General features: G+C 37.1%; 1 protein-coding gene across 1 annotated transcript; it reads left to right on the forward strand.

Annotated features, from left to right (window-relative positions):
- The first annotated feature begins 1,790 nt into the window (after positions 1 to 1,790).
- Positions 1,791 to 5,205, forward strand: LOC112554399 (zinc finger protein 485-like). Its single transcript, XM_025222159.1, is given in 6 exon segments — positions 1,791 to 1,866; positions 2,235 to 3,491; positions 3,762 to 4,167; positions 4,258 to 4,433; positions 4,435 to 4,530; positions 5,176 to 5,205. Coding segments are annotated over 5 exon segments (1,785 nt in total). The 5' UTR covers positions 1,791 to 1,866; positions 2,235 to 2,414.
- Positions 5,206 to 11,108: the final 5,903 nt, after the last annotated feature.

The following is an 11,108-nucleotide window of genomic DNA, read 5'->3' on the forward strand; positions in this document are numbered from 1 at the left end:
TAAATGTGTATAGAATACTTTTTCTAAGTTTAACCTTCTGTAGATTTCAATATCATTTATCATGCTATTTTGGAGGGTGGGTGGGTCGGTGAAGAAAGTTATTAATGCTTTACCTTTATGGAGTACAAATCATCAATGTGCGATAAAAAGCTCCATTGCTTTTAAATTTTTATTTTTTAATTTGTATGAAATAAAATTAATTGTTGAACCTGTCAGGCATCAGGTTTATAAAGATCTTTTCACATAGAGTGGACTGCAGCAGACTTCAAAGGGCATTTTAATATCATTTAATACACTAGACTGGAAGTAGTTGACATCATGTGTACAGCTTGATCAGAAGTAAACCAGAAGTGTGAAAGTCCTTGAACAAATTGTCAATGGGTTTAATCAGACATTTTGGACAGCACAATGTCTGCCATGAAGAGGGAGGCACAGGTCCCATGTGCTCTCAACATTAAGAGTGAAACAAGAACAGTAGATGATACAGAAGAAGACCTAAGTACTGATGTAATACTTAAAACAGAAATTTCAATTAGCTTTGACTCAAAGAAGACAAATTCCTTATGCATTAGTTTTTGTGCAGCCTGATACCATCTCTGATCAGGTACTGCATCGCACACAAAAAAAAAAAATTGATCAGGCAGCATGCAGCTGGAATCACGAGAATGTTCTAAAATTGGAGTTAAACTTTCAAGATGTTTCTTGTTTAATTAAAACTGAGCTTGAACACTTAAAAAATGATCAGGCTACACAGACTCAGCATTAAAACTGTAAGCTTGAGAATGTTGTTATGAATGTTGTTGAGTGCAACTCTCTCGAGTCTGCTTCTTCAGTTAAAACTGAGCAACATTGTCTTCACCCAGTAAAGACAGAATGGCCATGCGAGAACAAGCCTTGCCACATAATAAAAACTGACACAGAAGCATACAGTGAAACACAAAAAAGCTTGGAACTTGCAGGCAGACAGAAAAATGAAATTCCTACAGTACAAAAAGGAATATATTTCATCTTCATCACCCAAATATCAAGATATCAGAACATCAATAGTGATACTAAATCCAACTAAAAATGTAGTCTGTGTAGGGATTGTATTATTTTCAGTTTCTCGTGACTCGTTAGTAATGTGGCCAACCGTTCTTTGGGAGACGCCTGTACACACACACACAGACCACACACACACATATTCTGAAAGGCACCCGTTGCATTAAAAACAAAGAGCAAGACACACTTGCAATGTAGGTGTGACATTGCGCCCCCGATTTGTAATTACTAAGTCTCCTTGTATGTCATCGACGATCGCCAGGATGTCATTACATCGAAATTTTAATCGTTGATAGAGGGCTAAATCATCCCATGAATCGATGGGATTAGTTTGATCTTGAAATATTCTGTTTCTGCGAAGATTTCTCGCCACATTCATACAGCATCAAGTATGCCGCAGCCATCTTTAGCGAGCCTCACAGGAGTTACAGGCAATAAAGTCTGATTTGATTTGTGCTTCGGCAGCAATGTCGATCGCATTTAATTTTTGCTTCGTATACGACACTGATTGTTGTAGTACAGACGAAGTTATTTTCTCGTTCAAACTGTCGGGAAAATAGAGTTCTATTTCTAATACTTCAGAAAAAAGGCGTGGAGACTTCTTTGTCCTCCACCCGAGTCACGGCCATTAAATTGTGTACCACGTGATACGCATCCCGGCGGATCTCTATGCAACTTTCAACACATGGGCGGTAACTCTCGTAAAAAGAAAATACGGAGTTGTTGTTCTTCGTGAGGAAAACTGATTTCAAACTTCTAGACTCTAGAGTCATGGATTCATGGTGTGACGACTACACTTCTACGTCCACAAGTTCCACCTACACGGTATGCTTCATTCCTCAAATTCTGAGCACGGGCAGACATGATTTATTTATTTTACTTTCTTGTTTCTGTTCTGAGAGGTTAAATGCCTTGATTTTCAGTAGTTTGTCCGGCCCACTAAAGATGGCGACGGTTTTAATCAATATATAGCCATTCAGTACCACATAATCTTAGATTAAAATAGCGTAAAATTCTGCAATTTAACAGAATTTCTACTGAGTAAGAACCTACGTGTTTCAAAAAAGCCGCAGCAGTAAAAGCTTTTTTCTTTCATTCTAACAGAGAGAACGGCTAAGTGAAATCTCCCTTGCTTTTAAATGTTTGCTTATAATTACCATGACAACTGAATCATTACAATTGTTATGTTTCAGGTCTGATAAGATTACAACAGACTTCAGGAGGTCTTCTATTGTCACTAGAAAGAATAGCGTTGATGAAGCTGAGATCTTGAGCTTCATGGAAAGTTAGTCAACAGTAAGTGTAAAAGTACTTTACCCAAAAGACAATAAATACAATCAGTAATTTTTGGAGAGCACAAAGATCTGTTTGCCATGGAGAGCAAGATGCAGGTCCCATGTACAGTCATAAAGACCGAAACGAAATATATGGGTGAGGCACAAGAAGACTTAAGCAATAATGTAATACCTAAAGCAGAAAGTTCATTTTGCTCTGATTATAATGAGACAAAATGTTTACAGAATGATTTCATGCAGCATGAAAGTATCTTTGGCCAAGAACTCCATAATATAAAAATTGATCCAACTGCACAGACAAACTGGTGGTGTGAGAATGTTCCGAAAGTGGAGATGAATTCTCAAGATTCCACTTCTTTCATTAAAACTGAACAGCAGCATAGTCACATTGTGAAGATAGAATGGCCACATATGACTGAGAATAATCATGTAGTAAAGACTGAGAGATCATGGTCTGGCCAGGATGCAATTTCTCAACTTGACAGTGATAATAAATTTTATTGGATCTGCCAAGGTGATACTTATGTAGTGAAGACACAGTATTCAAAAGGACCAGTCACTTCAGAGGTCAAGCATGAAGATCACTCTGGTCAAGGCGTTGGTTCTGCAGTAAAGTCAGAGCAGACAAAATCACACACTCAGTCCACAGTAATGGAGCACTTGAAGGCACAGAGTGTACCACAGGAGGTGGAGTGGAATTGCAGGAAAAATAAGGATATTTTAGCATGTATATCATCACCTGAACTTCAAGATGTGGATGTTGCTGGATGTAAAAATACACAGGTGGTGGATATTGTGACTGAAAGTCCTCAGCATGAGAGAAATGTAAATGTGACAGAAGCAAGCTTCAGTACTGAGTCAGAAAAGCAGCACCCTAGTAGTGATGTTGAATCTGATAAGTGCAAAGTGTGTATGTCTTCATTCCATTTTCCATCCTTGCACAAAAAACACATGTCGGACCCCACTGGTAAACCTCACAAGTGCAGAACATGTAAAGCTGCCTTCAAAAGATTATCTGATTTTAAAAGTCATATACGGGTTCACCGTGATAAGAAGCCTCACCAGTGCAGTGTGTGTAAAGCTGCATTTAAAAGATTATCCGATTTGAAACGACATAGGCAGGTTCACAGGGATGACAAACCTCACCAGTGCAGTGTATGTAAAGCTGCATTTAGAAGATTATCCTATTTGAAACAACATACACAGGTTCACAATGATGACAAGCCTCACCAGTGCAGTGTATGTAAAGCTGCATTTAAAAGATTATCCAATTTGAAACGACATAGGACCGTTCACAGGGATGAGAAGCCTTATCAGTGCCATGTGTGTAAAGCTGTATTTAAAAGATTATCCTATTTGAAACGACATAGGCAGGTTCACAGGGATGACGAACCTCACCAGTGCAGTGTGTGTAAAGCTGTATTTAAAAGATTATCCTATTTGAAACGACATAGGCAGGTTCACAGGGATGACAAACCTGACCAGTGCAGTGTATGTAAAGCTGCATTTAAAAGATTATCCTATTTGAAAGGACATACACAGGTTCACAATGATGACAAGCCTCACCAGTGCAGTGTATGTAAAGCTGCATTTAAAAGATCATATGCTTTAAAAGAGCACATGATGGTTCACAATGGTGACAAGCCTCACCAGTGCAGTGTATGTAAAGCTGCATTTAAAAGATTATCCGATTTGAAACAACATAGGCAGGTTCACAGGGATGAGAAGCCTTATCAGTGCAGTGTATGTAAAGCTGCATTTAAAAGATTATCCAATTTGAAAGGACATACACAGGTTCACAATGATGACAAGCCTCACCAGTGCAGTGTATGTAAAGCTGAATTTAAAAGATTATCCAATTTGAAACGACATAGGCAGGTTCACAGGGATGAGAAGCCTTACCAGAGCAGGGTTTGTTAAGCGGCATTTAAAAGATTATCCAATTTGAAACAACAGATGCGTGTTCATAAGGATGAGAAGCCTCACCAGTGCAGGGTTTGTAAAGCTGTATTTGAAACATTATCCTATTTGAAACAACATAGCCAAGTCCACAGTAACTATAAACCTTACCAGTGCAACATATGTAAAGTTGCCTTCAAAAAAATCAAATGCTTTGAAACAGCATGTGCAGGTTCACAGTGATAAGCCTCACAAGTGCAGTGTGTGTAACATCAGATACAGGTATCACATGGCTGTAAGAAATTCATCAATAATTAAAATTTGCAGCTGTTTAAAGTATGTTATCATATTGACATGTGCAGGTATATTCAACATTTTTGTATTATTTAATCATAGCTAATGTGCTAAAATTAAGGAATGGGAGCTGGGATTGTGTGTGTGGGGGAGAAGAAAATAGTAATTGATGGAAAGGAAGTCAGAGAGTTGAAGGGGGCAAATAATAATTTATGTTGTAGACATTGAGGCACACCTCTTGCTTTTCCTATTGTTGAATTTTCCTTGTATTTATTTTCTTGTGGATTGTTTTGTCTTTATTTGGATTGTTTTGTCTTTATTTCTTTTTCAAATTATGTTTTGCTGCAAAATAAAATTCTCCCTATAGCATCTGTTGAAACAGAAAGTATTACTTTTTATTTAAAGTATCTAATACAATCGGTTTTAGACAGAGTGATTTTCATTTATTGCATTGGCACCGTTTTACTGATTTTTAAAAAAATTCTAATTTTGCAGAGCACTGCAATTGACATAGACATAATAAAGTCAAAATGTTTGGATAGAAGGTTTTTTAGCTTCCTGATTCTTTTTGCTCATTGGAATTGATGACATAATAATTGCAATCTGTTTTTTAATGAGTTTTATTACATTGTGTATCCCTTGATAGGCAGATGTTCCTGTTCCTACTGGTGGATAAATTACTCCAAATGACTGAATAATTTACTTCTGCTTGTAAGAATTTCTTATTCTGAGTTAATTGAGAAATTTATGTTTGCAGTGTTCAAAGAATGAAACAATTTTCAGCAGATACATTGTTTTGTTTTGTTTGTTTGACATTTATGATAAAAATGTGACATTCCCAGTGTTAGTTTTTAAAGCATGAATTTGCAGGTTTTCTTTTTGAGATATTTTGCAATGAATGTGTTGGACTGGTGTTCATTAAAGAAACTATCAAATGCAATTTGAATGATTTTGTTTTTATTTGCAAAATGGTAATTAATAAAAACAGTTCAAGAAAATTACTTCGGGAACTTCAAGGAGTTGTCATTAAGCAATAGCAGAGAAGAAGTGAGAATGAAGAAGAAAATAAAAATGTCACATTCATCTCATGTCACATTCATCTTCCGTGTGACATTTTCTAGACATAACTATAAGCACTCTTAAAAATTAACTTCATTATTATTAGCGATTGATCCTTGACGTGGTCTTGTTACTAGCGATGTTCATATGTATGAGTAGTATGTATGTGCGCGTGATTTATACTTGCATATGTTGTAGGCTGATAAGTAGGGATACTAGCCTTGACTACCTCTTAGGTAGATGGAGGACAACAAATGTAGAGTTCATAAACCTCTTGTATATACTAGTTATATCTAAATTCCGTCTACAGCAGGCCTGGGCAAAAGCCGGATCCGGCCCGCCTCCTGTCTCTGACCGGCCCGCTGGCTCGCCCGCCAGTATATTAAATATACAGTATTGGGTAAAACTGAGTTAACTATATTAGTCCGGCCCTCTAAAACCATCCCAATTTCTCATGCGGCCCCTTGAGAAAATTGATTGCCCACCCATGTGTTAAAACAGTGGTTCTTAACCTGGGTTCGTTCGAACCCTAGGGGTTCGGTGAGTGGGTCTCAGGGGTTCTGCGGAGCCTCCGCCATGGAGGTCAAGACTCACCCGCAATTCGTGATGACACTAAAGAAGGGTTCGGTGAATGTGCATATGAAGCTTGTGGGTTCGGTACCTCAAAAAAGGTTAAGAACCACTGTGTTAGAAGATCAGTGACATCACCACCTTTGCATGTTACGCAACACTGTATAGCCTCTAACAGCAAAATAAAACTGACTTCTGTTGAATGTTATCAGTTTAGTAAAATGTTGTGCTCAGTGATTTAAGACATAAATGTAAAAACAGAATGAAAACGAATATTTACATCAAAAACTTCTCTTCCTGAATTTTTAGTCTGCAATGGTTCACAAATATGTAAAGCTGTGGTTAGTTCATTGTAATAATGTCCGTTGTAGCTTCGTATAAATGTATGTATTGGGTTATTGTCAGATAGTCATGAAGAATTTTTGTAATATATGGCGCTCGTTCATTTTTGGAACCACTATTGATTAACCTATACCTGAGGAATCGATGAAGTCAAACCCACGTGACAGAGATTGCAGTGCAGAAACGTTGAACATTCATCATTCAAACGTTTACGACCACCTGAATAAAGTTCATCAATAATTTGGGATAGGTAAGCACGGTCTTTTGGGTTCTTCGTGAACTGAAAGCCGTTCATTTGACGCCCGTATAAACATCTGAGATATGCTCATTCAACGTTTTGAAGCCTGATAAATGCTGATGAGCAGTGGATTGTTAACAACAATGTGGTACTTAAACGGTTTTCGTCCCGACGTGACGATTCTCTTCAAACGATATCGAGCAGACATTCCTCAGAGGAAGGGTATAATCTCACTGTGGTTCAAGACAGGTCTTTGTAGGAATGAGGAATTACAAATGTAATTTAATGATAGCAAAAGATCATCGGACAAAGAGCTATATATCATTGATTAATCTTTGTTCTTTATATAAATAAAATACCTTTACAAAAACAGAAAGTTTCATGAGTTTTCAGACTACCTAATATATACATATATGGAAGCAACGCGAGTTTGTGTGTGCGTCCGAGTGTGGACGAATGCAAATACGCGCACCTTAGCTTTCTTTGATGTTTTTGCTGACCAAATACCTGTTTAACATGTATTTGTTTTCTCGTGTAAAAATAAAATCGAGTCTTTTTCCTCTTCGTACAAGTGTTTCTCGAATATGTAAAATAATTAAGTGCTTGCGCTATTTCCCTTATTTTTTTTTTGAAGGAAATACATTATAATATTATGGTTTTATTCGTGATAGAAAAAAACCCCTTTGTCGGTCTACATCATTGCACCTGGAGGAGGCCGGTTAAAAACAAGAACATGGTCGATAACGCAGTCAACGTCACTGACAAAGACGAGGCTTGACTCTCACGTGCAGTGACGTCATCGACTGACCGACCACTAGTGTGTGACGTGCGTTACGCATGGAGGTAACGACTGTTCTCACAAGGACATATTGGACAGTAGAATGAATGGACCAAGCGAAACTTATGTACATCTATATACGTGTCCAAACATAAATTTAAAACTAAATAAAGTGTGAATTGACAAGACTTCATCTACAGATAACACAAGATGAAAACCCAAACAAAACAAAAACAAAAAGAAACAAAAACAAAACAAAAACAAAAAAATCTAAAATGGGCTCAGCATGCTAAATGTAAATCAAACTTTTATTTTTCCGTATTTCATGAATTACAGGATTGTAGAGGGTGAAAGATTCAAGAATTTTTGAATGTTGTCTTACATCAGGTGATAATATGTGTAGTATATAAAACATGAACTAAATGCACGGAAAAAGTTTTTAAAAATGACTGGTTACAGCAAGAATTCGGCAACATTTAATTGATAAAGTCGAGTTTCTTCGTCAAGAAGCAAAAAGAGAAAACTAGTACTATACTTACAATGAGCCGTGGTGCATTCGGTACCAACAGTCTCTATAACAGTATATATCCACGTCTCCAAACGACTGTTACCCGGCAAGAATTAAAACACACCCACATCATCTCCATTGACAAAGATTAGCTTTAGAATGCTGTCTAAAGTGACCTCATCACTTTGTTTTTCAGTGCTCTTCAATCTGTTTTAGGCAGGTGAGCAATATTTGTCGTTAAAAGAGTTTTGCTATTTATCCTTGCAGCTGGTATATGCATATATTAATGAAGCACTGTTTAAAGACATAAAAGGTACTGAACAATAATAAAAAATATTTTAGTAAAATTGTCAAGCAGAACAACCGGCTTCTTGCTACAAAATCACAAAGAGAAAGCAGTAAATATTAGTCAGTTTACAGTGCGTTTATGTGTGTGTGCATTAGTCGGCGCGCACTCACACACAATTGTATGTTCTATTATTATTAAGTACGAATAATGTTTGGACTCTCATTTTAAAGCACTTTCTAACTGAGCAAATAGTAACGCCTTTTTGTGAAAACATATAGCTGTTTGCTGACGCATTTCACTCGGAAATAAAAAGGTTTTTTTTAAATGTATCATGTCTGCTTTGTCGCGATAAAAGGGAGTCGAAAAGACATTCTGCCAGCATTCAGTCAGGAACCAAGACTCCATTACCCTTACCTGAACATCCTTTCTTTCGCACTGATGCCAAGTTCAGGTGAGTCTGTTTTGTAGAAAGTTTTGATACCCGCCATTTAACACCTCTCAACTTTGCTAGTAATGCCATCTCTATCTTTTTAAAAGGTGTGAGTTAGAAAGTTTACAGTGTATGTGTCATTTGAATACAAGCTTACGATTGATAAATACTTCCGAATCCGAAAAAGTAAAATAATTTTTTAATTATTAATTTTCTTTTGGTTCTTATGAATTACGCCTATTCGCTGTTTTTACTCGAAAGAAATACTACAATCTAAACAGAGTTTCTCACTAACCGTGAATCAGTGTCAGTGTAGGACTAACAATATTAATCAAACGATCTTTTCCTTTCATCCTTCTATCTTTCTTCTAACTTTATGTTATTTAAATTGTTTCCTATCATTATTTTTTTTTTTACATTTTTTCCAAAATTTTTTAACATTCATTTTTCAATTGTTTCAGTCCATTAATTGGCACCATGACTTCAGACCAAAGTTTCCGAGACGCTGTTCATTTAATGACAAACGTAGCTTATCCCTTGTTGTTGATAGTTGGAAGCTTTGGCAACATTATGAATATTATAATATTTTGTCGAATGAGCGATTACTCAGCAATGTCGACCTATTTCATTGCACTGGCCATCTCTGATCTGTTGTATTTGTATTTAGGATGGATGATTCACTTCTGGCTACAGTATCAATTTCACTTTTTTATTCTCTGTGTCCACCCCATCATCTGTAAAATATTAACTTGCGCAGACTTTGTGACCAGTACTTTAACGTCGTGGTACCTGGTTGCCATGGCGATGCATAGAGCGATGTCAGTGGCGTGGCCTCATCGTGTCAACGTCTTCTGCACTCGCAAAGTTTCCCGGGTGGTCACGGCCGTTATACCAGTTGTCATCATTGCATTATATTCACACGTTCTCTACGGTGTTTCCCTATATTACCCTGATTGCAATGGTTCGTCTTGTGACACCTGTATATATGACACTGTCGAAGGCATCTACGAATACATTTACTTTTACCTTTTTACATGGGTTGATCTGATAGTTGGGTCACTGGTGCCATTTGCCTTTCTGCTTGTGTCTAACATTGTTCTTGTGAAAGCGGTGCTTACATCGGCAAGAAATGTCCGTCTGCAACTAGCAGTCGGTCAGTCGATGCACGTCACTGCACGTGAAAGAAAAGCTTCTTCGTTATCAGTGATGTTAATTAGTTTGTCCGTCACATTCCTAGTCCTCACTGGTCCTTGTCGGGTGTTTATGATTGTACACCCTGATGTTAATAAGAAAGTGGGGATGTCACAATTCAGTATCAGTGAAATGATGTACTTTATAGTGTCCCTGCTGGTTGATGCACATAGTACTATAAGCTTTTTCATTTACTGTCTAAGTGGCGAGAAGTTCAGAAAGGAAGTTAAGCGGTTATTGTGCTGTCCATTTGATAAGTTTATGTGACTATAAATAAGGAAAACTGTTTTGTACAGCAATCCGTTGTTTTGCAAATCAAATTACAGCACATTGAATAAGATTTTATTTTATGAATCTATGTTTTGCTTTATTTTATTTTATTTTTGACTCTAGCAAATTAAAAATACTTCAAACTGAAATCTTCGTATATCATTTTCGTAAATGTAAATGGTATGGCTTACATTCCTTACTTCTTAGTTTATCATACATTTTGATCGTGAAATGGTGGTTTTTACTGACGTACATTAGTCGAATATATCAAACGATGTCTTCCATTATTTTATTTTCTTCTCGTAGTTTGATGACTTGAACCAGACACGCTCTTACGCAGATCAACCCTACGAAGTGGACACATGTTCACAAATCGCAAGATTTTTTTAGTATTCATACTAACAGAGCTGTTGTTAGCACTAATAATCAACTTGCTGAAGAAGAGTTTGTCCTGAGATAACAGAAATACTAATACTTTGATAAAAGTAAAACCAATTCGTTTTGGAATAATATAAGACGTGTATTTTAACTACAGTTGAGAGTAAAATGTGTTTTCCCCTGTTAATATTAAAAGAGTTATAACGACCAGCTCGAAGGTCACAAGGATATACAAAAGGCAAAATGCTTCACAGAATAAATTTCGCAGTAACATGCTTGACAATGCGGAGGAGAATTCAGGCGTTTAAGAAGCACCTGAAAAGGCTGCTCGGATCCCGTACAGAGGACATCAAACCAAAGAGTTTGTACAAAGCATGGTCGTTATACTGATACCAGTAACCCTACAAGCGACGTAAGCTTGTCTTGTATGGTCATGTGACTCTCAAGGCGCGGTGGCTTGAGAGGATGAACTGACTTACAAACATCAAAGACTGGACAGGTCGCCCTGTACAGGACCTGCTGACTC

The sequence above is a fragment of the Pomacea canaliculata genome, linkage group LG13 (genome assembly GCF_003073045.1).
Source record: "Pomacea canaliculata isolate SZHN2017 linkage group LG13, ASM307304v1, whole genome shotgun sequence".
Taxonomy (NCBI): domain Eukaryota; kingdom Metazoa; phylum Mollusca; class Gastropoda; order Architaenioglossa; family Ampullariidae; genus Pomacea; species Pomacea canaliculata.